A 27,334-nucleotide genomic window follows, 5' to 3' on the forward strand; every position below is an offset into this window, starting at 1 on the left:
TCTACGCTTACTCTCTGTAATGAGTAGGCTCCAATTTTTGCAATGAGTGGACCATAAATTCTTGGAAAGGAGGGAAATGAGGTTAGTTTGAAAGAGAAAGAGACTGGATTCTGCCTACAGAATGTACGTAATTGAGTTTCTTCTTGACTTTCTATGACATTTTTATTATTGCTATACTGCTTTGGCAAATTCAGATGCTGACAAATAACGGTGAAAGTTTTGTTGTGGTAATGTTTATAAAAAATAATTTTCGTTAAATGATATAGTGCCACTGCAGGGCCGCGCCCTGTTTGTTCCCTTTTTCTGCTCCTATCAAAATGGAAGATACTGTATCTTGTTTGTAATGAATGCATCTGCTAAGATCAAAAGTGCCTTGTAAGGAAGCAAATTAAGAAGATCCTAAACAGTTGCTTACACAGTCATCATGTTGCTACTGTGATCAGTAACCTCTATGTCCAAATGCTTTAAATATTTGACAGAACCTGAAGAAAAAGGAGATCTTATCTTGACTGTGGAAGATCACATCCTGAGTTCCGATTTAAATCGGTCAGGGAATGGGGTTTGACTTTAGGACTCAAGAAAGCAAACTGAGCTTTTGTCTGCAAGGTCATCGCTCCTGCGCTTACTTGCACGTAGTTTGCCAGGACTGTGAGCAATTGAGCTAGTCAGCGGCATTTCATACATTAGCCAAGGCCTCAGTTCAGGACCCCAAACAAAATAGTAGGGAAGTGATTCTCATTATATACTGAAGTATTTTGATGGATAGGGTTGGAATATGAGTAAACATTTAATACTTAGATGAACTGAGAGGGCTTTTTTATTGCATATGACATGACTGGCCTAGGAGGAGCAAGTTTTTCTATTTATTGACCACTAAGAGAGTCCCTTGCTCAGGTGAGTAGAGAGCTTGTGCTTCTGGCTCTAAGGTAGAGCACTGTAGAAATTGAAGTAACAGTCATTAGAGTATGCAAGTCTATAAACTCAGAAACTTACATATGGGAGGGAAAAATCTAAGATGCACAAAAAAGATAAGTTTCTTTAGTTGTTGGTAGGCTTAGCTTGGACCATTCTCACTGAAATTTTCTGCAACTCAGACAGTGAGTTGCTGACTTTCAGTCAGCTGGTAAGACAGTGAGGGAGGGTGAATAAGTTGGCACATTGCTTATAAAGCATTCTGATATTCTCTGAAGGAAAGTGTTTGTGTGCCTATCGATTATAATGTGTTTAATCATCCATATGTAGCAGATGGATGAATTCCTTTCTTCTTTTGAAGTTCTTGTCTATCCATTAAGTCAGGGTTTATATGACTGTAGAGAGAAACATTCTGGGGTTTTGTCTGTTTGTTGTTTCAGTTGTGAAATACTCACTCTTTTTCTTTTTTTCTTTAAGAACACACACAGCTGTTAAAATTGCCCCACGATACAGTGCACCTGTAATTCATGTCCTGGATGCGTCCAAGAGTGTTGTGGTTGTAAGTTCTACATTACAGTTTCCCATCCATGCATAAATATACACCCTGTTTTTCTGTTGTGCCCCTCATCCTTTCCTCGAAGGCTTAGAATTACAGCAGAAAATTGAGGAGGCACTGCAGAGACCATGGTTTCCAAACTATTATTGCGTGAGTTCTTTTTTGCTGTCACTTGGTTATTTCATCAGACTTATTTTAATTATTGTCATTGAGTACCTTTATTTAAATGCCTGTTTCTCCAGTGACAATGGCATGATTCGCTCTGAGGCCTTTCCTGCAGTTCTCGGACATTTCATAGTGAGAAGTGATGTGGTTTGATGATGTTACCTACTATTTATTCTCTCATCTTTTTATTTCTGAAGTTAGTGGTAATGTCAATAAAAAATGTTAGTGCTGTGAAATGGCTGACTGGACTTGTCTAGGATAGATGCTCTCTCTCTTAGAAGAATGGGTAGTCTTAGCTGGCTAATACCTACTAGAAAGAACTAGGCCAAGCTGTGGTGGTGTTTCTAAGACTATTCAAGCTCTAAAGTCCTGGGGTATCTTCCTCTTGGGTCTTTCCAGAGCCAGATTGTTCTCTCTTAATACTACCTGTGTAGTAGGGCAGTATTTTCAGTAGTAATCATATTCGTAAAGATGCTTTAAATCTAGTTGGCAGGTTAGTGATGAGGCTGAGTTTAGCACTGTCGAGTTTAGTAAGATAAGGTTCGTGGAAACTAGAGTTTGAAGGAATGATGGCTTAGTCTGAAGTTCATGCTTTGTCCTTGCTATTCTGTATTATAGTATCTGTTTAGTGCTTTCTCTTTGCTTTTTTCAGTGTTCCCAGCTCCTAGATGAAAGTTTAAAGGATGACTTCTTTGAAGAAATACTAGAGGAATATGAAGAAATTAGACAAGAACACTATGAGTCTCTCAAGGTACAAATATGATTGATTTAGCTTCTTTTCTTGTCTGGAGTGGTTGCTACCTCATTATTAACTCTCAATTTCAGTTCCTTATTAATGACTTTCAGGTCTATTTGTGCTGATTTAAAATATACAGTAGAATTGATGGAAAGCTTACAGAAGTGAATATGAAATCAAATTTTCTAGCCTGTAAGGGAAAATTTTGCCTGACAGTCACAATATTCTTGGGAAAGTCTCCCTTGTCTTCAGTGGGCTATCAGTGGTATTCAGGATATGTCCATGGGGCTGGCAGTCACGCCGACCTACAGGAGACTCGTGCTCTCCTAGAGCAGGAGCTGGAAGCAGAGAGATGCACGGTTAACTAAAACGGCACTGGTTACTTATTCTGGTAGCTGAGCCATACTCCATTGGATATTTTGCAACACCGTATTTTCTTGATATGTTCATGTTGCCTAGGTTAGGAATCTAAGCAATCTTGAAATAATTGGGGTTGCAGTTTCAGGAGAGTTAAGAGGAGGCAATGAAATGCAGGGATCGATTGTGCAGACCAACCATAGGAACCGAGTAACAAATGACTCCTTTTAGGTCTTCTCTGTAAAGAAACCCAGAAGCCAGCTGAAAGTCATCCAGTTCTTACGTGGTCTCTTGATAAAGAACAGTAAAGAAGGAAGCCTCTTGGCTGTGAACGTTTTGCCCTTCTGTGCTTAAGATGTCTTTGGGCAAGGAACCTGTTCAGCAGGCTGAGATCAGTGAGGGCAGCGTTCTCCTCTGTAAGCAGAGGTCAGCAGCAAATTCATGGACCCTGCTGAAGTTGCTGTATGTTTTCCAGGGGTTTCAGCAGAGCCAGTAGTTTGCCTAGAGGCATGCCTCTGTCACTAGTGGTATCATCACTGCAGTCCTAAGCTTTCTACAACTATTAGGACAGCATCCTGCTATACTTCTGTGTTCCTGTAAAGTTTAGGAAAGTAGTAAAGGAACTTATGGTGTAGTTCAGAGGAACTAGAAATCTTGTAGGCAAGTTAAAAGCATGCAGGAAAAGATAATGGTATAGTATAGCTAGTTCGTTGTGATTTAATTTCTCTTTACCTGTGTGAACTGGGAGTTGGTGGAACTGAGGTATGTCCCAAAGAATGTTTTGAGTAAAATTGTACAACAACCTCAATGGTTTATCTCTTTGAAAGATGAGAGGCTTTGTAAAAGTATCCTTTATGTCCATACAGGAAAGAAGATATTTGTCTCTACAGCAAGCTAGGAGAAAAGGTTTCCATAATGACTGGCTATCAGGCCATAAACCAGGTCAGTTTACTTGTTGTTGTTGTTTTGTTTTTGTTTTTTTTTGAATTATGCTTCATTAAACTTAAGGATATAGTAGCATTTTGTCAGGAAAAGCAGGACAACTTGGAAGAAACGTTATCTGTTTGACCAGGGTTTTTTTGATGCATAAATTGGATGTTGCTGACCTGTTTCTGCTCCATGTTTTTCTCAATATATTTAAAAAATCTTTAACAAAAAATGTGGGAGGGGACCCCAAACAGCAGGTTACCCATAACGCTGTATGATCAAAGATAAGTTTAATGGCAGCTTTCTGAAAGAATGTTGGGCTAGATCGTTACATTGTGAACCTTGTTAGTTCACATTTAGAAAACACAGGTTGTGACATCATGTTTGTATCAAATTCCACCTTAAAATTGAAGAGAGGAAGAGTTAAAGGCTTTTTTTCCCCTCCCTCTACTAGTTTCTGTACCGGTTTGTTTCAGTTTGAATGTTTTAAAATACTAGACATCAGAAGTATGAACAGCATTCCATAAAAAGTCATATCTTGCAGTGGCATTAACCTTTGCTGTTTTCTGTGATTTCTTTTACAAGACTCAGAGGAATGCTTATTTTCAATAGCTCATCTCAGTAAAGCTCCTGCTAGTTGTGGACAACATAGATGAAACAGGTGCAAAGCTTGCGGCTACATCATAACATGGATCCATCACTCTTCCTCACTTGTGCATATGCATCCTACAAAGTGTGTGGCAGTGGAAAAAGCACTTAGAAAATTCATATTGCTTGTCAGAATTAGGCTAGAATAACATAGCACATAGTATGTCTGTATAGAAAGCAGGATTTATAATTCTGAATGTCATGTGCACGTAAGATCTGTTAGATAGGTTGTGTTGGTTTTTCTGATCTTCTGTTAAATACTTTGGCCAATGTAAAAGTTCAGAAATCCAACAGCTAATTTATCTATATGAATGATAAAAGGCCTTAATTCTTGTACTTTGATTATTTTTATGCTTAGCAGTTGATCTGTCACGTTATAATTGTAGGGTATGGTATCACATTGGAAGGATATGGCAGTGAGAATTCTAAGGCAGTACTTTGGAAGAGGTCATTTGTAGTGGTGGAGGCTGGTTATGCTGCACACATAAGGACAGTATTCAATTACTTCCTTCATGTCATCTTGTTCTTTTGATTCCTGCAGTTAAACCAAAATTCATTGGCACGAAAGTCTTTGAAGATTATGACCTGAAGAGGCTGGTAGAGTACATTGACTGGAAGCCTTTCTTTGATGTCTGGCAACTTAGGGGAAAGTATCCCAACCGTGGTTTCCCTAAAATCTTTAATGATAAAACCGTAGGTAAGTACTGAAATTGTATTTACCTTATGTAAATAATCCTGACAGACATGACAAGCTGCATTAAAATTCTGAATGTTTTGAAATACGTAGGAATAGTAAAAGTATGTAGAAACTTAAATTGCACTGAGATCTGTGTAAAGCAACACTGACTGAAGGAAGTGTTGGGATGTGAGACTGCAAAATAATGGGGAAAAATGTTTGATTATCTTGTTTGGAGTTGACCTGGATGCCAAAACCCAGAGAGCTATTTTAATGACAGAAGATGGCAACAGAGTACCTAATATGTCTATGTTCCTGTTGTGACAAGAAGACTGTCTCCTTTTGAAACTACTCAGTAAGCCTTGGAATACATGATGAAACGATAAGCATATTATTGAAGTTAATGTTCTGATCTGCTGCGCTGTGCTAATATAGGTTCACACACATTTTTCCCTATCACTCATCTTGTTCTGCATCTTCTGCCTCTACTAGAGTGGCACTGCTGAAACGTTTATTTCAAGATATATGTTGTTGTAGCCATATAGACGTAGTCACAGTGATGTTTTCTCCATTTTTCCGTAGCTGACAGATTGTTGCAGTGATCTGAGAATTATGTGGAAAATGAGTCAATCTTAAGCTCTTTTAACTGGTTGTGAAAATGTGCCTTTTCTAAGGTTGGTTTTTTTTTTTTTTTTTTTTTTTTTTACAGGTGAAGAAGCAAAGAGAGTTTATAACGATGCTCAAAATCTACTGAAAGCATTGATTAATCAAAAGAAATTACAAGCCAGGGGCGTGGTTGGGTTCTGGCCAGCTCAAAGTGTTCAAGACGATATCCATTTATATGCCACAGAAGATACAGTAGGATCTGTGGAACCAATAGCAAAATTTTATGGCTTGAGACAACAGGTATAATGAAAGAATATTCCTTAATAAAAATAAAATTTTTTGTGGTGAATTGCAAGAATGGAACAAAAGGGCCCTATTAAAATCTGTGCAGAAAATGCTTGCTGTTATCCGACTTCATTCGTTATCTGTTGCCATTTCTTTCTCTTTCGGTAGTAATAAGATCCTGTTAGCAATGACCCAAGCATAATATTTGTACAGAAAGCTTAATAGAGTTGATATCCTCAAATTTGATCTGTGTTTTCCGTCTCCATTTTAATATTTGAGCTGTCCTAAAGCACTCTGCTGTATAAATTCATCACATAGATCCTGTGTGCTAGATTAGAACCTAATGAACCTAAATTCACTAATAATATCCTTGCATTCTGCCTTACCTGAGAAATTGCTGCTGGAATGTGTTAAGCTTAAAAAATACTTCTAATTATAATGCATGGAAAGTAAAGTTCAATGAAGATGAGAGTTTCTGATAGTCTTAATTTTTATGTAAAATTCTCCATATGAAGTGGCAGTTTAGAATTATTTTGCTGGCTGGTACTTCTGATGAGAGAATCACTATTTTGAGAACTGATACTTCAGTCATACTAATTTAGATTTGCATGTATCTTGATAGGTTGAGCAACGTTTACAAGATATTATGCCTCTCCTTCTTCCCCAAATTTTGGTTTGGCTTCTTCATAGTTTACATATTCAGCGTCATCAAATGTAGTGGAAACAAATTTAAGATACCTCAATTTTTGGAGTACAGTATTGTGTGAGGACAACCCTATGTCAATATTGCAGGACTCCAGTAAAAAATACATGATTTCAAGATTATCTCTTCATGTTTCCTGCATGGATACGGCTCTAGTGTCCCTTGACAATCCATGGCAGATTTTTATAAAAACTGTTCTCACAAATGTCCCGGGGGGGGGGGGGGGGGGGGGGGGGGCTGTCTTACAACTCCTCCTGGTAACTTGTTCCAGGGCTTTACGACCCAGTTAAAAGTTTTGATATCCCATCTAAATCATTTTTGCTACAGTTTCTTTTCTTGGCCTTTTCACAGTGCTCTCCCATGGAGAGCAACTGATTTGACGCTCTTTTTTTAATGATTTTTATGTATTGGAATACTGTTACTTTCCTTTTTCCATATTGTTTTCATGTCATCTTTTCCCCGTTCCTTCAGGTTTTCTCAAAGGTTAAGGTCATGAAACTCTTGATGCTTTTGTGGGTACCGTTCTTCTGGACTCCCGTGCACAGTAATTCAGCTGAGGCCAAGTAGAAGAGAATAATTGTCTCTTTCTCCTTACGGAAAACATTCCTTTCAGTACACAGGGTTCTCTCCATGACATTGGTGCTAGTAAGGACTTGATGCAAATCTAAAAGTTGTAGATGCGTTTTAACGTCTTTTTGATAAGAGAACCTCAAAGTTAATATTGAGATTACCTGTGTGGAAAAAGCTTTTATATTTCTTCAGTTTTATGATGCTTTCTACAGCCTGTTTGGTTATGGAACAAGGCACACGGTTGATCATTTCCCTCTGTTTTCCTCTTTTTTTTTAAACAGCAGTTGGGAACTGGGTGGAAAGCATTGTTAATGCAAAAGTGTTGTAGAATAAGAAAACTTGGTGGAGAATCTTGCGAGTCGAGTGGTACCCATGAAATAGCTTTTATCTCCTTCTAAGCTGGGTAGATTTCAAAAGCTGTGCCGCTCTTTAAATACCAGTCATGTTCCTATAGTGAATATGCTGGTTTGATGCTCAACTGCCAAACTTTGTTTTAGAGGCTATTGTCAGCATTCAGTCAGCTCTTTTTCTTTCCCCTTTTTGCTTTGGGAGAGGCCCTAGCGAGTGAGGTATTCCCTTTTTGTGTAAACCCTCTGGAACCTTGCTTGGGTTTCATCTTTTCAGCGGTGGTGGTTTGTGTTAGTGTGTGGTTCATGTAAAAGTAGAGTTAGGGGCATCGTTTTGTCCGGATTACTGAGCACGCAGTTTGTAGCTTACGAAATAATGAGTGTTCATAAACTCTCAGAGGCATTCTAAAGCGCTAACGAGTTGCTAAAGAATTCTGCAGTTTGCATAATTGGGATGCAAGCTATCAACCCTCAGTTTTGGTAGCAAATGGGGAACCTGAGCGTGCTAGAAATTGAAAATTCCTCTTCCCTAGTGGCTGGCAAAAGTGTTTTCCTTGTTTTGTAATGCTTTGTGTGCAGAATAGAACTGTTAAAGCTTGTTGCCTCTATTTACAAGAGGCAAAGCATCTCTCCATATCTGTTCAGTGCAGAACATTTGACATTTTATTCATCAGTGATCCAAATGCCCTCAGAGGAGGAGAGGTGTTTTTCATCTAATTCAAGCACGGGAAAGGCATCATGTCTCAAAGACCAGGGTAAATGTGTATTAGAGATGTGTTCTGTCCTGTAGTGTTAAAAAGGCTGCTCTTTAGATCAATAGTGATTAATTAAATGTTTTTGTAAAAATGTTCTGATTTATGGCATTGCTTTTGTTATTTTAGGCTGAAAAGGACTCTGCCTGCACAGATCCCTATTACTGCCTCTCTGACTTCATAGCACCACTGGATTCTGGCATTTGTGACTACTTAGGCCTGTTTGCTGTGGCCTGCTTTGGTGTAGATGAGCTGTGCGTTGAATTTAGGAAGCAGGATGATGAGTACAACATCATAATGGTAAAGGCTCTTGGAGACCGGTTAGCAGAGGTACGAGGTTTTATCATACGTCTCCCTGTAAGTTTTCTCTGACTCTGTACTTTGTTGAAAAAGTTGCTGCTTCAGGTTCTAGGCTGTTGCTTGTAAGGTACGCTCTGGGTTAAATCTGAAAGTGAAGTGCTTCTGCTGAACTTTGCTAGAGGGGAGAGTCCTTTTCTGAGCCTGATGGGAGTCTGCTATCCATATCCTTTAGTTGCAAAACCACCTCCCAGTTTTTAATGTGCGTTTTGATAGAATTTAATAGATTTTAAAACAAGACAGTTTAAAAAGATCTTTAAAGCCTCCTTTATTTAGATGAGGGAGAGTGTTTGGACCCAGGTGTGACTCATCGGTTACATTCCTGGACTGCAGACAGGCCTTCCTCTTGCTTTAATGGTAGCCATGCAGATGTATCCAGGGTACAGCTGTTTGGCTGCCTTAGGCATAGTCAGACACGCTCTTAAAGCTCTAGCTGAAGTGATTTAGAAAGAACCTGCCCGTACATCTCCCCCCTGCCCTGCCTGACAGCCCCGTGCTTAAACCTAAGTAATCGTGTTAAAGCTTACAGCACCGTAAGTGCAAAGTGAACAGGGTTAGCTCCAGTTGTGAATCTTTAGCTATAACGGAGTTTCACAAATTATTATTTGATGCCATCCGAACATATTTACTGAAGTGGGAATTTGTCCTGAATGCAGCCATTGCTGGCAAAATTCTGGTGTAAGCTGTAGGAGCAGATGATAAAAGCTATAGCCCACTTTCAGCTAGAGGAAAGCTCCTCTGCTAAAAAGAACAGTGATGCTTATTTACATCTGATACAAGCATGGAGGCAAGAATGATGTGTCCTTCCATAGCTAGAACTGGAGGAGATGTCCAAAATGGTCAGCATCTGGATGTCTTCAGTGCGACAGTGATATAATGTCACCACATGCTAATAAACTTCATCTTTTCCTGTAACTGCCTACATCTTTACGTCTTCATGCATGTAGGTATAATTTTACAGCAGGACGACCAAAAAACTCAGTCTACCAAAAGGAGAAAAATCTAAAACACCTGACTAGGGAAAATAAGTCTTATGTGAATTTAAATTTAATCCAGTTTCTCACCTATAATAAGATCCCCCTTAAAACATAAAAGGGGGACAAGGAGAAAGTCGGTAACTTTGTTCATCCTAATCAAATGGCTGTTGCATCAGTCTCCACAAATTAAAAAAAAAAATCTTTGCACTCTATTCCAAGGCGTTTGCTGAGGAGCTCCACGAAAGGGTTCGAAGGGAGTTCTGGGCTTACTGCAGTACTGAGCAGCTAGATCTCTCAGACCTGCGAAGAATTAAATACGAGGGAATTCGCCCTGCCCCTGGGTATCCAAGCCAACCAGACCATACAGAAAAACTCACCATGTGGAAACTTGCAAACGTTGAAGAAACAATAGGTACTCGTGTACATTTTTCTAAGATCGTTTGACTTTTACTGTTTTTAAAAAAGTAAATTGAAGATTGAAATGCTAACAAAATGATGACATGGGCAGTGCAGAGCTATGTAAAAAAGTCAAACTGAAGCAGTTCTGCGAGTTGCTGTCTTTCCCCTTTCATTGCCATTTTTATTTTGCCTCATTCAAAGAAGAGTTTGCAAAATACTGCCAGTGCTGTTGATGAAGGAGATATGTCCCTAATTAGCAGATTGCATGCAAACAGGGTTCTGCTGCACAAAAAGAAAAATTTAAGCATCCTTATGGCTGTAAGAAGACATTCCAGATATAAACGAAATAAAAGCCAATCCATCAGTGTCTTTCCTGGACCACAGAAACCTTGAGATGGTAACTCTTAAAACGGAACGAATTATTTCCCTTGTTTTCTTCTGATATTTTAAATGTCAGCTACTTCACTGCTGACTCCACAATCCCAGAATACGTTCCTGTGTTTCAGAGCTCGAGCTCTACCCTTCTCAGTTGCCAGTGTCCATGTTTTTGCCCTCAAACAAATTCCAAGTTATTCTACAATAGCCTTGTCATGAAAGTCTGCAATATATGTAAAGCTATGCCTATTTTTTGAAAAAGATAACAAGTGGAAAATGGTTTTATACGGTGTAGTTGAAAGCTGCTTGTTTTTTGAGTTTGCCAGAAGCTATCTCAGGATTTTCAGTCTGCCCAACGAAAGAGGCTCTGAATTTATGCTTGTTATCAATTCAGAGAACAAAAATGTTGTTTGTTTTCTTTTCCAGGAATTGGTTTAACTGAATCACTAGCAATGACACCTGCTTCTGCAGTTTCTGGCCTCTACTTTTCCAGTCCCAAATCCAAATATTTTGCTGTTGGCAAGATAGGTAAAGATCAGGTAACTTGCACTGTGCCTTATAATATTGTTATAGCATTCAGAAACACCTTGTGACCAGATGTTCCAGCGTTTTTTGGAAGCGGTAAAAGCTGGAGATTCCAAATCATGTTTTGTGCTCCCTTTGCAGGTTGAAGATTATGCACTGAGAAAAAATGTACCTGTACCAGAGGTGGAGAAATGGCTGGGACCCATTTTGGGATATGATCCTGAATAACTGTGTATGTGTGTGTTTTGTGGTCAAGCATTTTCCTTTGATCAGTCTGTTTCCCAAAAGGAAGAGTAGAGTGGTGTCTATAATCTTACATCGCTGTTCTTGGTGTTCTTTGGAAATGGTTTCTATTGTTTGTCACTGGTTTGCCCAAAAAAACAAACAAACTCCCAACAAAGTCAAGTCAAGAAAATCTTTCACATTGAAACTAAAACTAGCTCTTTCCATGCCATCTTCCAGTAGTTCATCTGATTTTATTTTTGCTCGAAGAACTTTATATTTCAAATCTGCCCAGTATTCTTGCCTTGGGACTATGAATGCCTTGCAAGTCTCTTAGCCATAGCAATATGCATGTATTTATTTTTTACAAAAATACTCTAGCTGAGCTAGATATAGAGTGAGATGTGTGAGCTGTAAAGCTCTCCTAGCCTGAAGAAGGCTTTGAGATTGGGGACAAGAATTTGTACCCCACTGGCTGTGGATGTACATAGAACAAACATGGCTTCTGGTTTTTTTTAATACACTTTGGCAAGTCACGGTACAGAAATAGGATGCATTTTTGTCTCTGAGGTCAAGCAAGGGTTTTATACTGAGTATTCAAGAACAACTGCAGTACAATAAAGTTTTTTTGATTTGGGTTTTTTTCTTTTTTTCTCTTTTTTTTTTTTTTTTTAAACTTGTCTGTTCCATGTTTGGGGCTTGTAATCTGGAAAGTAATGTTGCTATGTCTAAAGACCAACTCAAGTTTTTAAATGCACTTCATGATGATGATTGTAGTTAGAACTATCAAAGCCGTACGATGTGCTGAAGTAAAATCAGATGCTGTCTTATCACAAAACATTAAATGAGATGATGGAGCCTGTGGAGCTGTCAGCCTAGCAATCTCATGCTTCCTCTCCGTTTCAGCAAGCCACAATCTGTTTCTACTCTGTATAAAGGGTAATGGAATTTGATACCGCACGGTTATGCTGTTAGGCCTAATTCATATTTAAACAACCTTTTCTATGTGAAAAGTATGAGAGAAGCGTGACTGTTGTTTTAAGTACACAGACAGCAGGCTTGGGGCTGACTTCAGTGTTTTACTAACTCTAAGCGTCTGGGTACCTGATTTTTAAAAGCAAATAGTAGCAGTGCTATTCAGTGTGCAGAGACGTTTCGAAGGCTCTCATCTTTTTATCCTCGTTGTTCATTTCATGTGGAAAAAAAGGTTTAGGTAGATTATATACCTAAATTTCATGCTCAGTCATATCTTGTCGTATCATACTATCATAAATAGCAGTTAACCCTGTAGTTCTTCTGTTCTTCGCATGTGTGGTTAACTTTGAGCTAATTGTTTGCAGCTTTTAATAATCTCTGGAAAGCAGAACTAGTTTAAATCAGGTATTATTTAAATGCTAATTCAGTAAAATATTATGAGTGTGAAATCCTGTTTTTCTGGTCTCTAATTATCAAGAAAAGACCAATACTATGAAGAGAATATTCTTTAAATAGTTTATCTGTAAATATTAGTATTTGTACAATTTGTAATGTCTTCATCTGACTTTATACTAAAAGAATCATAATATGTCAGGTTTGATAAAGATTAAGCTATCAATAGTGTTATCCTTTTAAATGGCAGCAATAAAATCTGTGCAATGATCTGAATAGATGATGTTGAAATTAATATTCACATTGTACCATGAATCTGAAAATATAAAGGCTGCTATGGAGTTTTTAAAGTGGTTCAGTAAGTGTGTTCTCAACTGAATGCTTTAGAGTCTCTCATGCTTTAATGACTTACAGAAATAATTTCTAAATCAATCTCTCTCGATCAAAATGAGAGAGATTTAGAAATTATATTTACATACATACATAAATATCTGTATGTATGTGTGTACATGTACACACACACACCCACACACACCCCCCAGCAGGAGAAACTTGAGCTATGTCCTTGTTTCTTGCTGCTGGAAGGCTTCCTTGCAGCCGGAGCTCTTGCAGTCTGCTAGACTGTTTAGAAAACAAACAAACCAACCTAATATAAGGGAAAATAAGTTCCTAAAATACGTAGTCTGTAAAAATCAAAAGCCTCTTCACTTTCCTTTTCACATTTGCTTTGATATTTGGTATCTTCACCATTCTTCAGTAATTTTACAGTTGGAAGAAGAGTGCCTTACTTGAAGTTGTGATTGTGGGAATGAGGTCAAAGTTTGGCTTGTTCAGCTTGGTATTTTTTGTTATAATTGTTGCTTCTGTTGAAATCAGTAGCTCCTAGTTGAGTGACTACAGCTGTAGCAGAATCAGACCCACAGAGCAATAGGTGCAATAGCATATAACCCAGTGGTGAGGGTGTTACTTTGGGTACAAGAGCCTGGTTTCAAATGCTGTGAGGTTATTTTGCCCTAGCACACATGTATAATGCACTGACAAAAGTCATCTTTACTTGCGTCTCTCGTTGTGAGAACCTGTTTGGAAAAATTTTTCTTTGTTACTATGCAAACGTTTTTAACCAGGACAATTTCTTCAAACGTTTGTTACTTCAAATTGTCAGCTGACATTTTGAATATGACAAGTCTTCATTCTTCTCTCCAGAACAAAGGTAAATTGTGAAGGAAAAGTTTCTCATAGTTCTGTCAGGTAAGATTATTTAACTTCCATGGAATTATGTTGAAAAGCCATAGAATATACCTCTTTGAAGTAATGAAATGGAGCTGACAGTGTCCAAGAAAGGCTGATAGTTTTCAAATACACAGAAGACTTGTTTTGTTGTGCTTTTTCAAGTATGACTAACAAAGATGCAAAATGTAAGAGATGATGAAAATTGAGAATGTTTTTGCAAGCGATTCTATTTTAATCCTCATGGGTAATTTCCTTTGTGTACTCATGTTGCTTTCACTTTTTGGCTGTAACTCAGACCAGCAGTCAGGAGATGAAGTTTTGAGGCACATATCTTAGTCTGTGGGTGTCAGGAGGGAATACTGTCCCTAAGTCTGCACCCTCATTTTGGGGTCTGTTTCAGTGCTGCTGTTGCTCCTGGGAAGATTTTAGTTCAGTTTATTCTGTGTACCATAGGTTAAGTGTCACCCTTCTGAGAAAAACAAAACTCAGATTTATTTGCTGTGCATATATTTGAGCATTTCCCATTCTTGATAATATTCGAAAGTTGTCTGCCTCCTTGTCAACAATATGAACATCAGTACACCTTTCTGTTTTTATCTCAGGAGCATCCAGGACTTCTGCCCCTGTGTGGGGCCTGGTGCGAAAGGTGTAGTCATTTCTGCTCCTAGTTCCCTAAAACACAAGCGATGCCCAGAAACTGAGGGGAAGAGTGGGAGACCGTTGAGGGTAGTGTATTAACTTTTGAAAATTTTGCTTTTCTGGAAGGGGGCTACTTTATTAATAACCGTGACTGGGTTGCGTGAAATACACTTGGAAACGCTGGCTGATTTACCTGAATGTGTCATGACAAAAATGGAGTTAGCGCCTTAGAATTTGAAATGCAAGACAAGAAATAGCCTTACTAATTAATCCAAGAGGTTCTGTAAAGAAACAGTAGCACCTACTCTCAGTTGCTGGAGAAATTATTCCTATGTATGTGCACGTCTTGGTATGGCACAGCTTGTTCTGCCCTCTTGCAAAGTCATTTCAGTTGACTGTCAAGCTTTTGTAGGTGCCATTTTCCAAAACAAAACATACTCTGAACAAAATAAGAATGTTTATCCTGCTTTCACACGTCATTGATCTGTTGACCAGCTAAAAGCAGAATAGAAACACAAATGCAATAAGCCTGCATGTTCTTTTGTTCTGTTAATACCACCGTGGCGGAATATCACAGAATCACAGAATCGCCAAGGTTGGAAGGGACCTCTGGAGATCACCAAGTGACGTGCCTGAGATAAATAGCTGCGCGAGTAGAATTCAGCTGAGATTACCAAACTTGGTACTTTGGATTTGTAATTCAGCTTGAACCAGGATGTTTAAAAGCAAGCCAATATTTATCATGGCTAGCCTGAAGTTGCCGTGATGACTGACAAATTAAAGGCCGTGTTTCCAAGAGTTTGTCTCGCAGCACCGGGATGGTCTGTGCCTAAAGCTCTTGGTCAGGCTAACCTGAGGAGCGTTATCAAACCAGGGTGATCTCTGCCCTTCCTTGCCACAGACAGTATGAAGTACATGGAGGGACTGCGGAGATTCAGCCTTACCTCATCTTAGTCCCTTTTCTATCCCATGTCCCTGTCAAATCAGCCTTTCCCTCCTCCTTTCCCCTCCAGCAGTCCCTCTTACTCTAGGTGTTGATGCTTTCTCAGTCAGAGTTCTGCCCAAATGAAATTGTAAAAGGTTTTAAAGTCTCTTCTGAAGTGAGAACCAGTTATCTGTGCATTCACGTGTTTTGCCTATAACTACTTGGGCAAATCAAGAATGAGATGAACATTTCCCTGACAGACAGTACTAATTTGCTAAATTTCAGGCCCTTGCTCCAAATCATGATGCTACTTTAACAAAAAAAAAAAAAAAAAAAAAAAGGAAAAAAGAAAGAAAGAAAGAAAAAAAAAAGGGTGGGGGGGAAAAGTCAATTTGTAATGACCATACAATGTTTTGTGTTCTGGCTGAAAGTGTTGGTATAACAAATCAAAACTGGCTTGGAGAGATTCATGTGGTGAGAGCTGTTGTCTAAGCGGACTGAGATTTAGTGAATTTAAAACCAAAGGAATTTTTTTACTGGAAGGTGTTGGATGACATTAACAAATGGTGCTAGTAGCTCTGCCTATAGCAGCCTTTTATTATGTGTATGTATTAATTATATCCTTGGTCAGTATACTCTTTTAACAATAATATAACTAGTGTCACTTTGGACTGAAGTATTTTAACAGTATGAACTGTGAAGATGAAGTAGAGAATTTATCTATGCCCTGACATTATAAACAAATGTTTTAAAAATCCTTTACGGGGAGGCTTAATTATTTTATGATGAAAAAGTTGTCTGAGCCCAAACTCAAGTTACAAACCACCCATCTTTGACTTAAAAGGGTTTAGCATTGGTGTCTAGAAGTAGCTGATAAAGCGATTCAGTTAGGAGACTGGAAGATTAGCGGCACTAATTCAGCAATTTACTATGCATGTAGGATTGCCTACATGCACTAAAAGAAGCTAGAATAGTGTGGGATTCCCAGAGAGTAACTTGATTTCAGAAGAACTTCAGTCCTTTAGATAGGAGATGCAAGCTTAAGAAAGAGTTACAGCAAACATGCGTCTTCTCAAGATATGAGTATTTTAAATATTTGTCTTAAAGTAAATGACAATTAAGGTTGGAGCCCAAACCCTAGGTGTACTCTCAGAATTTTAGAAATGCAATTTGAGAACCATTTTAAGGAGCTTTCAATGTTCTAATGCATGCTTGGGATTCATGAGTTATATTTGTGTGCTTACGTGTGAGAGAAGAAGGAACTGATGATAATTAACTTGTAGTCAGCTTATGGCTAGAGGTAAGTTAAAAGCTACTGAAAAGTTTAAAAAAAAAAAAAAAAAGCCACCTGTTAGGAGCTGTTGGAATCATTACTTAGAATAAAGTTCTTGACAAAATTTCCAGTTGACACTGGTGTTCCCTGACTTTGGCAGAATATTGTGACATGTGAAAATAAAACAGTTCCTTTTCCAGGACTGTCGATTTTAAATAAGTAAAAAACTCTGCATCTGCACATACAGTTCATCAGCAATTTTGATCTGAGGCTTGCTTCAGTCGGTATATAAAACAGTACCGGCTGTGTATGCATCATGGATTTAATCTTCATTCTTTTTGTTTTCCTTACTCTAAGGTGTTTAAAAGGCTTCTTCTGTATGTGGAAGTGCAACTTTTCCATTTGATGTTCTGTTCTTAATTTCATGTATTTGGTCTGTATTCCTTCCCTCTTTTCCTGCCCCACAAGCTGGAGATGTAACTCGGAGCTCTCTAATGGCCTGTGAGTGCCACCTGTTGCCTTTTTTTTTTTTTTAATGCAAAATACATGTTGCTTTGTTTGTTGGATTTCAGCAGAGTTCTTGTCATGTGGCCTCTTCCCAGGAAGTGGATTATTTAATTCCTCTTCATCTGGGCCATCAATTTTAACACTAGGTTGAATTTCACGAGTAAAGTGTAAATAGAACGTCTAAAAAGGTTTCAGTTCTCTGTGGCTGGTAGACTCCTGCCCTTTTGTTTCTGCTACGACCTTGTGAGAACAAATATGTGCATATCTCTGTAGATAGGGCGGGAGCATTACAGGAAGTAGAGAGATAAAAAGCTGCAGTGGACAGGCAAGAGACTTACTTAGCAAACTGTTCTTTAGAGATACGTTGGTACAACATGTACTCTAGCTATTGTCATAAATCATGCTCCATACTGAACTGTTGCCTCAATCTTGTCTATACTCAGCTGCTTTACTTCAAGAAATCGCTACTCGTGAAATGTCATGTTTGCTAAATAGTGTACTAGGTTCTCTTCACCTGATCAGGCTTTTATAGTGAATGGCTTTGTAGTAACTCTCTGCTATATTTTTGGCTTTCATAAAACTTTTTCTAACTGAAACAGAGATGGCTTTCTTCAGAATACTATTATTTAGTAAATATATACACTGTTTCTCTACTAAGGCCTGTAAGATCAGATTTGATTATCAACACCTGTCTAACGAACTTACTCATGTGGTTATGGATGTGCAAGACCAGTCTCCTTAGTCGAGAAGTTCACTGCTTACAAAATCATGACCATCTTCATATGCTTTATTTAGGAAATAAAAGTGAGCAGTTAACTTTTCTGCTCTGTTACTTTCTTCCAAATACTGTTCCTTGCATCAGGACAGCTGAAAGAATAAAAGTTGCAATGCAGTTGTTGTAGTACAATCTATACACGTACGGTGAGAAGCACTGACGCAAGAGATTCAAAGCCTAATACGATATAACAGTGTACCAAGCACTTATTTAACACTGTTTTGTCTCGTCAGATAAACATTAAGTGACGTTTCTATAAAACAGGAGGCAGCAGTCAGCTGAGGATTATGTACTTCCATAGGTTGGATCAGCACCATTTCACGTCATTTTAGGCATTACTATATGTTTTGCTTCACCTTTCATGGCAATTTCTCCCACAACAGAATCCTCCTGCTGCATCCTAGTCCTCAGTACTGATGTTCCTGGTTATTTTACAGGAAGAAGTGCTTAACATGGATTTTGTTGAAGAATGTGCACTTTCAGGATTATTTTTCTGAAAGAGTTTAAAGCACCCCCCTGTAGGTGAACGTTTCAGGTTCTTGAACTTTCAGATACTTCTGTTTCCCTCAGAAAGAGTCTCCAGTTAGTGGTGTACATCTTGGCGCTCGGTAAACCTAGTCAAACAACTTGCATTTCCTCGTAGCTCCCAGCGTGCTGGAGGAGGGAGCAAAAAGACGACAGCAGTTTTATGGTACTGTTTTATTCTCAGTTCATGACTAGCATATCTATGTGTTGTCATGTTCATTACCTGGGAGTTGAAGTGAGTGCCTTTTAGGAGCAATTCTGGTGTCTGATGAAGCTGCTATTAAAGTCTATGGAAAAATTACTACTTACCTAAAACACAACTTGGATTGGCCCTAATGCAGTAGTGAGGAAGGAAAATTCGGAGTTGAAGTCCTGTCAGAAAAGCTTGAAGATTAACAGGATGTGCAGTTAAGCCTCCTTCAGTGACTCTATTTCATTGAAACAGATGACTGGAACGAACTATAAAAGTAATTTTTATGCTCGTTTTGAAACGCTTATCTGACAGAAAGTGATACCCTATCAAGCCGAGAACAGATGAGCTTTTCAGCTGCAGGCTCAATATGATCAATTGCAGCCATCCATCTCAGAGAAGTTGTGGAGAAACTGCAGCACAAAATCAGCAGCATGGGTATTGATTCTGTTTTGCAGTCTGAATGATTGAAGGTGTTAAGGCGTCCGGATTCAACAGACAAGGGTTGGCAAATGCAGGCAGTTAAGATCTTGCTCTGAACGCGTTTTCATGAGTTCAACCCTCTTGTGGCTTTAAAAACAGTCATACTGTTTAATGAGATTTTGAAGACTTACGAGTCCTTTCTATTCTTATGAAGATATGTTATGCTAACCATCCATCTGCTATTGGAGTGTTGTTTGGCCTTATTTCAAACAAGTACTACCTATTAGTTAAATTTCCCCATAAATGTCTTTGTTTCATGTTATGTAATTCTGCAAATATCAGCAAAATTGCAGCAGTGTCGCATTTCTTTCATGCTGTTTTTGCCTGCAAAGCGCTGAACAACAGCAAGGCAGCTGCTGTGCTATGACTACCGCTAATAAGTCTGAATAAATTTAAAAACAGAAGTGTGTTATGGTTGCTCTCTGGAAAGGTCAGCATGAAGTATACCATAATGTCCTGCTTTTGTAGTTGAATGAAATCTGTAATGCTGTGAGGTTTGTAATAGGGTGAAGTTCTTGATGGCATCTGAAGCATCTTATGTGATCTCTGGATCTGTCAGTAAAATATGCTTTAGATAAGTGAAGTAGTAGTTCTTTCAATTTGTCGTGATACTTTTAATGGTTGTATACTTCCTTGGACAAGGTTGTATACTTCCTTCCATTCATCCTTTTCTGCTGCTCCTTCCATTCTTGTCAGTAGTTCTTAGCTTTCAGAAGCTAAGAACTCGTATCTTCCACCCATGCTTCCACCCATCGTACCTTGGAAGTCAGATTTAACTGTTTTGGTATTTTCTTTCAGAGATGTCAGCAGTCTTGAAGGGGCAATGCTTTGCACTTGGGATTTACTGTTAGCGGGAATCTTTCTAAGCCATCCACCAGGCCTATGTCCTGGTGTTTATTGGCTGCTGTTTTTCTGCGTGGAGTGGGAAGGAAAAGGATGGCGAAATGACTTTCTGTCTCTGTGCTACTGTTCTGCTTCAGAGTTCAAGTGGAGATCTACAAATAGTAAGAAACGGCAGCGAATCTCCCCTAGCAATTGTAAGGGTGTCGCAGCACTTTAAAATTCATCTCTGTAGTCTTTGAAATGATAGGAAAAGCAGTGCATGGAGCTCTTGCTGGAGCAGCCGGAGAAGTGACCTTTCAGGTAGAACAGGGTATCCTCCACTGTTCACCGACTGAAGGGTTGAGAGCGCTGGTGAATAATTGAGACTGGAAGTGCGTGTGTAAATGAAGGATCTAAACAGTTTATCTCCATCTAGCTGAGTTGTAGAGTCGTAAGACTCCTTTTTCCTAAGGAGTCTTAATATTCCAAAGCTTGTAGCGCGTTCACTGATTGCAAAATGCATTGGCTGCTTTTCTGTTTCTTTCCTGTGTAAGGAGTTGCTTTTTTTACTACAAGAATAATAAGGCAGGACTGAAGGAAGTTGAACACCAGACAGTTTATATTTAAAAGTAGCCTTTAGCATTAATAAGTCCAAGAAGTCATGTAGCGTTCAAAACAATTGGTTTAAAAAGAAACACGTGTTTTTCTTCTCTCTAAAATAAGTTGTCCCTAGGATGGTTTGCAGGCACAGCAGTATGATTGCTTCTTCTGAAGTAGAAACTGAAACACTTCACCTGTCTGCTTCTGTCAGAAGCTTTACGAGCTTTTTAAGGTTTGTGAGCGAGGATTTTTTTTTTCCTTGCTGTATAGCGTGTGTATTGCTTGCTGGATATAGGGCAAAACACATTATTTGTCGTGTTTGATATTTATATGTAAATATAGAACAATTAACAACTGTTTAGGGAAAGCTACCTACTCCTTGTTTTCTTTCTCACTGCTTTCCCTTGGTGGCAAGCAGCTTGCTTTTGTTGTTGGTTGCTTGGAGGTGGGTATGAGCTGATGAGAGAGAATTTTGTTCTTTCCCCCCACCTTTGGTATAAGCAAAACAGAAAGCCAGATTCTTTGCAGTCGCCCCAGGCAGCTCTGGCGTTAATTCCTGCTATGATTTTGGGCTAGGCTCTCAGCTTTTCAGGATTCTTCCTTAGCTATGATTGAAGGGTAGTAGATACCTGCCCATAAACTGTAGCATAAGGGCTGAAAGTCCCACAGCGTCAAAAGTGAGATCAGTCCAAAACTGGTGTTGAACTTGTAGGCTCATCATTCAACTATGCCCGTTTTTGGTAATCTGTACGTTAGGTCTCCCTTATACGACTGACTGATCCTCCAATAACCTGCACTGCCAGTCCCCAGAAACAGTCACAGAAATAGGCAAATGTTTCAGAATAAGGATAGTAATATGCCACTGGATCTGAGTGACAGATGCACTTCCATCTTTCAACGACTGAGTTCTTACAGCTGTCTGATGAGCACTTTCCGGGTCCAAGAGCAGTGGAGAGAAGAAAGTGGAGAGTTCTTAAATTTTTGGAGACTGCAGTCATTAGGATCTGTGCTCCTAAGTATTTAAGTGGCTGTAAGTCTTGAATTAAAAAACAAGAAGAATAACTTTAAAGGCTAATATTCCAGACAGGCTAGTCGTGAGATAGTTGACTCCAATAAGTATTTGCATAAACTGTTATATTCTTCACCTGTGGCTGTTTAACACCCAAGAAACTCTTAACAGTCTTTGCATGTGAATAGTATAGAGAAATTATTCTTAAGTCTGATACTGGTAACTGTTAGTCCATGTTTAGGAAAAAAAAAACCAAAAACTACACCAGCTGCAAAAACTCGCCTGTATCTATAGTGTATGTTAGGTGCTGGTCAAGAGGTAGGTAAAAGCCGGTGGTACTTGCTGCATGAGGGCCACATCGCTGGCCGCAGCATGTGTGTGGCATGACGCCCACCCGGCCGTGCTGCAGAGACAGCTGAGGCCAAGGCTGTGCACAGCTCGCTCACTGCGCCATGCGGTGCAGGGGTTGTCCTAGAAAGGAGTCTCCTGATGACTGCATTCGTTGGTCAGTGCTTACCACATGATACTGCTGGAAGGGGAAGCCGGCTGGATGTTGACTGCAGGATGCAGACTTTCTGGTCTGTTCGTATTCAGAGTGGCTGCATTCCCAAACATGGGAACGAGAGCCAAGTTTGCCCTTGGGGTACACAGTAGACTTGACAGCTAGAGACCAGTGAAGTCCAATTCCATTATGACCCCTCTTTTGGTTTACTGTGAAGCTACCACCGAATTGTCAGCACAAAAAGCAGATCCCTTTCTTCTAATAATTTGCATAAATTATATGTTTGGGAGCCCTCCATAGGGAAAACTGGATTCATCTCTCTGGCTATGCCTGTTGTGGCAAAGGTTATAATTCCTCCCGACTGGCTGCTGCCAGAAAGTAGCTGCAACAGTCACATGAGTTTGGCCTGCAGAAGCGAACGGTGCAGGCCAGTGTGCGGAGGAACTGCAGCTAATTAAAGGAATTGGGGGGGGGGGGAGGGGAAGTAGCTGGCTGGCCATGCAACAGAGTGCTTAGGATGGACTGCTGCATCTTACCAGCCTGCAATTTGTGTTCCAATTTGAGCCAAAAAAGGGCCTTTTTAAACTGATGGATTGTTAACTGAATACTCATGAATAATAAATTCTGTGTAATTTGGTGATCCTTTAATCAGAACTTGAATATTTGCAGAACTCTAACTTGTAATATAGACCTGATCCATTTTAGAATGTGATTTGCCTGGTTTTAAAATATCTTATGTAGGTAAAGAATAATTAGACTGACCTTTCACAGTAAAAACAAAACATTGCTTAAGCACAGACACCCAGTTATTCTGCAGAAGCCAGATCCACTGAACTGTAGCTACACGTTTTGTTGGCCAGAGAAATTATTACTGATCTCAAAATTGGAAACCTGCTACGTATTTTTTTTAATTCTAGAATTCATGAGCGGTGGATGTTAGATAATAGACATAAAGCATAGCTGACCGTGTTTCATTTCCAAAGGCATAACTTAAGAACTAACTCTGTGATAGAAAAATGCTGTATAAGCATAAAATTCTTTCTTGCTGTCAGAAAGATAACCAGAGAGTATTTATGTGAGCAAATGAGGTATGTACTGTGTATGCACAATGTGAAAAAAGCAGTCTGCAAAAGGAATGCTTGCTGTTGGACTATCAGCTTTGGAAAAGTGGCGCTCGGGCTCAGAAACCTCGTAGTTGCTTAGTGTTGTCAGTATTATTTAATGAGTACCTCTCTGATGGATGTCTGCTTAATCTGGACAACAGATTGGATTTTATTTCATAAGCATGTATTCAGCTGGTGTGCCTTCATATAAGCACAGCCGTGTGCCCTGTAAGGGAGGGCTAGAGGAGCACAGTGTAATTAATGACCAGTGTTTGTGTTGATCAACATGAATATCCTTTAGAATGGATGAACAATCTGTTTTCAACTTGAAGGTTTACTGCTTTTATATGCTATGCCATTAGAGTGTAGCTAAGCACAGCTGATGAGACTTCACATGCTTTGTGGGGAGTTTTTTTCTTTCTGGCTTGTGAAAAAGAAAATATCAGCCTCTTTTGCAACAGAAATGTCAATTAAGATGATTTGTTGTTTCAGTGGAGTGTGAACTTGGTCTTAACCACAATTGATTGTGTGAAGGATTCAAGTGTCATATAAATAAGGGATAATTAACAAGAGATGCCATTAATATGGAAAGAACAATCTGACTTAGTTGACATTTTAATTATCAAGGTCCTTATTGAAGAAATCCTATCATCCATCCGCCAAAAAGATTTTGGTTTCCAGTGATAGCAACTCTACTTTCTATGTTTCCTTCCTTATCCTTGATATTGCAACAAGCACTGCAGATTTATAGGGCAGGCACTACATTGTCAAGTACGCATTTGTGAAACTGCTTAGCATCAGTTAGGGTAAACAGACTAACAAATACATGCACCATTGCATGTATAAGTCAGATAAACAGTTTGAATCTCTCTTTCTAGCTGATCAGAAACAAAGGTTTTGATATATCCATAGGCAAACTGTGAAAAGAGACAGCCCCTTACCCCTCTTCCACAGGCAACTGTGATATCTGCTTCCCTTTACCTTTGCTTACCTTTGGAGGAAACATGGAATTTGAATTGCATTTCTCTGAATTAATCACAAATTTGTGGTTAATTCAGAGAAATGCAATTCGAATTCCATGTTTCCGAACTTTTTCTCTTTGAGGTATGCCCAGTTACAGAAGCTGTGTATTTTAGTTTCCATGTGAGTCATGATAACGTTTTTTTAGGTTCTTTGCATACAGTTTGGAACTGTTCATATTTTGTAGATCTCTTAAAACTGGCCGTATTCATGCCTACTGCAACACCATGGAAGAATAATGGAATTATGTGAAGAATTAAGTCCTGTAATTTTATTGTTTTGCAATGATGACAAACTCCTGGGAGTTTTGAGATGAATTACTTCACATACCTAACATGCTACTGGCTTGGTTCAGATCACGTTCAGATTTATATTCTTTTTCGACTACTTCTAATCCCATTCTTCTGATTTTTACTGCATGGTGGTAATCCTCTTGAAAGCACTGGAGTGTTTTTGGTGGGGTCTATCCAAACACTGAAAATGTAGCTCTTGAGACTGCTCTGCACCATTGCCTCGAGAATTTTGCCTGCCTTTATTGTTTTCTACTTGGAATGAGATGTGCTTAGCACAGAACTAATGATGATGTTAAGGGAGATGCTGTTGGATGAGGTGACGTGAGGCTTGCCAAATGCCTGTTTAGAGTATACGAGCATGCAGCAGGTTGCGCAAAGTGGAAGTCTGCCAGCGACCTACCACTGTGGTTTGTGCCCTGAAGCTGGTGCTGTTGGTGCCTGTCCCTGTGCCCAGCCGCAGCTCCCCTCCCTGCCTGCACCAGTGTTGAGGGCCGAGGGGAGGTGGGGCAGGGAACTGGCACGGCTGCAAAACTCTCCCCACCCTATTGAGAAACCAAACCAGCTGAGACATAATCTCTCCTTATTTTACTATATGGCTGCATACGGTGAATTAAGAGACATGCAGACGTGCACAGGAGACCATGCAGAGAGAAAGGTGGGCAAGGTGTGAGGACTGTTTTTATGTGCTAGGGGCGTCAACGTAAGTACATATTAAAGCATAGTCCAGGTAATTTGCAAAAGGAGAGAGCTGTGGCTCCACACGGTTGAAGTTACAGAGGTGGGAGGGAGGGGGAGAAAGAGGTGGTCTGTCTTCAAAGCTTGAAGGTGTAATGCTACTGACAGGACACCTAACTTATCCTGCAAACGTTATCCCTGGTTTGTTGGTGGTGGTTTATGCTGCTCCCTTAAACTATTTAGAAATGCTTGCCTGAAAGGTGTGGTAATGAGAGCTGGCTGAAAAGTCCACAGTTCAGATGTAGACTTTTCTTTGACTAAAAGTAATAGGCTTAAACTGATTCTTATCCCTTGAATTAAGCATTTATTCAGTATTGAAACAACTCTTGACAACTAAGGACTGTATCATTGCATGGCAGTGAATTAAAAAGCATAGTAAAAATACATGTAGGAAATGAAAAAAAAAATAACAACAAGAAGTTATTGTGTAAATAAATATTTTAGGCTCTTAAAGCTCTTCTGTCACAATCAGTTTATCGTAAGCACTGAAAACTAAAGGCCTCAGAATGGCCGAACTGTTGGAAAGTGGAAATGCAGAAAGTGAAATATCAGCAATTTTCAAAATCTTCTGTGGGGAGAAAAGAGTTGATCAGAAAATCCAAAGCCGAGTCCTGACCAAATGCAGTCACCAAAGAGCGCATGGTGATTTTCACAAGAGCAGGGACGTTAACACCAGCAATATTTCTGTACGGGTACAGTCATCCTTCCTGAATTTGACATGCTGTTCCATAGTTCCTGACTTAAATTGCTGCATCATGTTTTTGTGAGCTATCAAACACCTGCCATCCTGCTCAGCTGCAGAGGGGCTCTGCTTTACACAGCAGTATATTAAGATTGCTCTGCACTGTACAAACAAGCGATGCTAAGGCAAGTGTTGTTTTCCAGCTCTGCACTCAGGGATTTGGGTGTCCTCCTGTGTCAGGGAAGTTCCTGCGTCCTCCTGCCAATCTTGCAGGAGTCCGTAGCTCAAACTGCAAATGAAATGTATATGTTTATTTTTTAACAGTGAGGGTAATTACCTGATGAACAAATCACTGAATGCTAAAACGCTAGGAGTTTTTTTAACGTGCAGCGTATATACTGAAAGATAGCAGTCTTTTCATCTGCAATTACTGTGCAAGAATCACCTAGCGAAATAGCAGTTGTGCTATAAGGAAGTCAGCTAACATGGTCAAAATGGTCTGTCAAATTCTGAAGTCAGTGAATTTGTAACGGGTGGTGCTTTGCAATGGCTCTATCAGCACTATACCTAATTTTAGGCCAGAGTGTTCTCCCTTTTTATGCTTATTTTATCTTAATAGTACTTATCTTTGGTCAGGATAACATAGGGATTATCTGCTACCCCAAAATATATCTGCACTCACTGGCTGCAAGTGAGCTAAAAGCTCCCTATAGTAGAGACAAATCTCAACAGTTTAAGTATAACTTGCCAAGATTGATAAGACTGAGCCCTAAATACCGCATTTTTGAAGCACAGTGCAAAGGCAGTTATTTCACACAGCTTTCCCTCCTCTCCTGCAATACCAGAGAAGGGAGAGGGGCAACTGATTTAAAAAAATAAAATAAAATAAATCTTAGGCAAGTTCATGTCACTGCTGGATTTGTTCATGCCTAAATAGTGCTGTATTAGGGTCCTGACAGGACACCCTTCCCACTAAATGTTGGAGAGGAGGTGTCAATGTGGCCCACAGTGTGGAAAGGAGAAGGTTGTGCGAGGGAGAGGGCAGAGGCTAAAGCAGGCTGCTGGGGAATGGGTGCTGCCTCTAGAGATGAGGGCTGGAGAGTGGCGGCTCTAGTTTGAGTTCCTGCCTGGAGAGCAGGGGGGATGTGCCGGGGGGCTGCAAGGGGCCCTCCTTCCCCGAGCCAGCGTTTGCTGCCCATCCTGCTGCTGGTACGTGATCCTTGCTGTGAAGGATGGTCCTCACTGGGTCCTGCGAGGAGCAAGGCTTCCCCTCCACCTCCTCCTCCAGAGAGGGCTGCGGAGGAGGCGAGGCTGGAGGTAGGGGGTTGTACCCAGCCTGATTGCTGTGCCCTGTGCTCTTACGTCCTCATTCCAGAGTTGGTTGGAGCATGCGACGTCTCCCTTTTACGCATCTGTCTCCAGTTTCTTGCCACAGCAGTGCCCTGGGGGAGGGTGGTGGAGTTGGAAGTTGCAATGTACCTACTGTCTAGAGTGAAGCTGGGGCTTACAAATGCTCCTGGGTTGCCTGCTTAAAACATAGCCCCTCAAACCAGATGTC

General features: G+C 39.8%; 1 protein-coding gene across 7 annotated transcripts in view; it reads left to right on the forward strand.

Moving 5' to 3' along the window:
* The window catches only part of MTR (5-methyltetrahydrofolate-homocysteine methyltransferase), a 73,389-nt gene that overhangs the window by 41,048 nt on the left and 5,007 nt on the right, over nucleotides 1-27,334 (forward strand). For 6 of the 7 annotated variants that reach the window (XM_068939247.1, XM_068939243.1, XM_068939246.1 and 3 more), the window contains 9 exons: nucleotides 1,390-1,471; nucleotides 2,286-2,384; nucleotides 3,593-3,668; nucleotides 4,843-4,998; nucleotides 5,687-5,883; nucleotides 8,370-8,570; nucleotides 9,794-9,986; nucleotides 10,775-10,887; nucleotides 11,015-11,733. In XM_068939247.1, coding sequence (XP_068795348.1) covers nucleotides 1,390-1,471; nucleotides 2,286-2,384; nucleotides 3,593-3,668; nucleotides 4,843-4,998; nucleotides 5,687-5,883; nucleotides 8,370-8,570; nucleotides 9,794-9,986; nucleotides 10,775-10,887; nucleotides 11,015-11,101 — 1,204 coding nt within the window. In that variant the 3' untranslated portion in view covers nucleotides 11,102-11,733. Of the gene's footprint in view, nucleotides 1-1,389; nucleotides 1,472-2,285; nucleotides 2,385-3,592; nucleotides 3,669-4,842; nucleotides 4,999-5,686; nucleotides 5,884-8,369; nucleotides 8,571-9,793; nucleotides 9,987-10,774; nucleotides 10,888-11,014; nucleotides 11,734-27,334 lie in introns of those variants that run through there. The other variant, XM_068939244.1, reaches the window with a different exon arrangement.

The sequence above is a fragment of the Struthio camelus genome, chromosome 3 (genome assembly GCF_040807025.1).
Source record: "Struthio camelus isolate bStrCam1 chromosome 3, bStrCam1.hap1, whole genome shotgun sequence".
Lineage (NCBI taxonomy): Eukaryota > Metazoa > Chordata > Aves > Struthioniformes > Struthionidae > Struthio > Struthio camelus.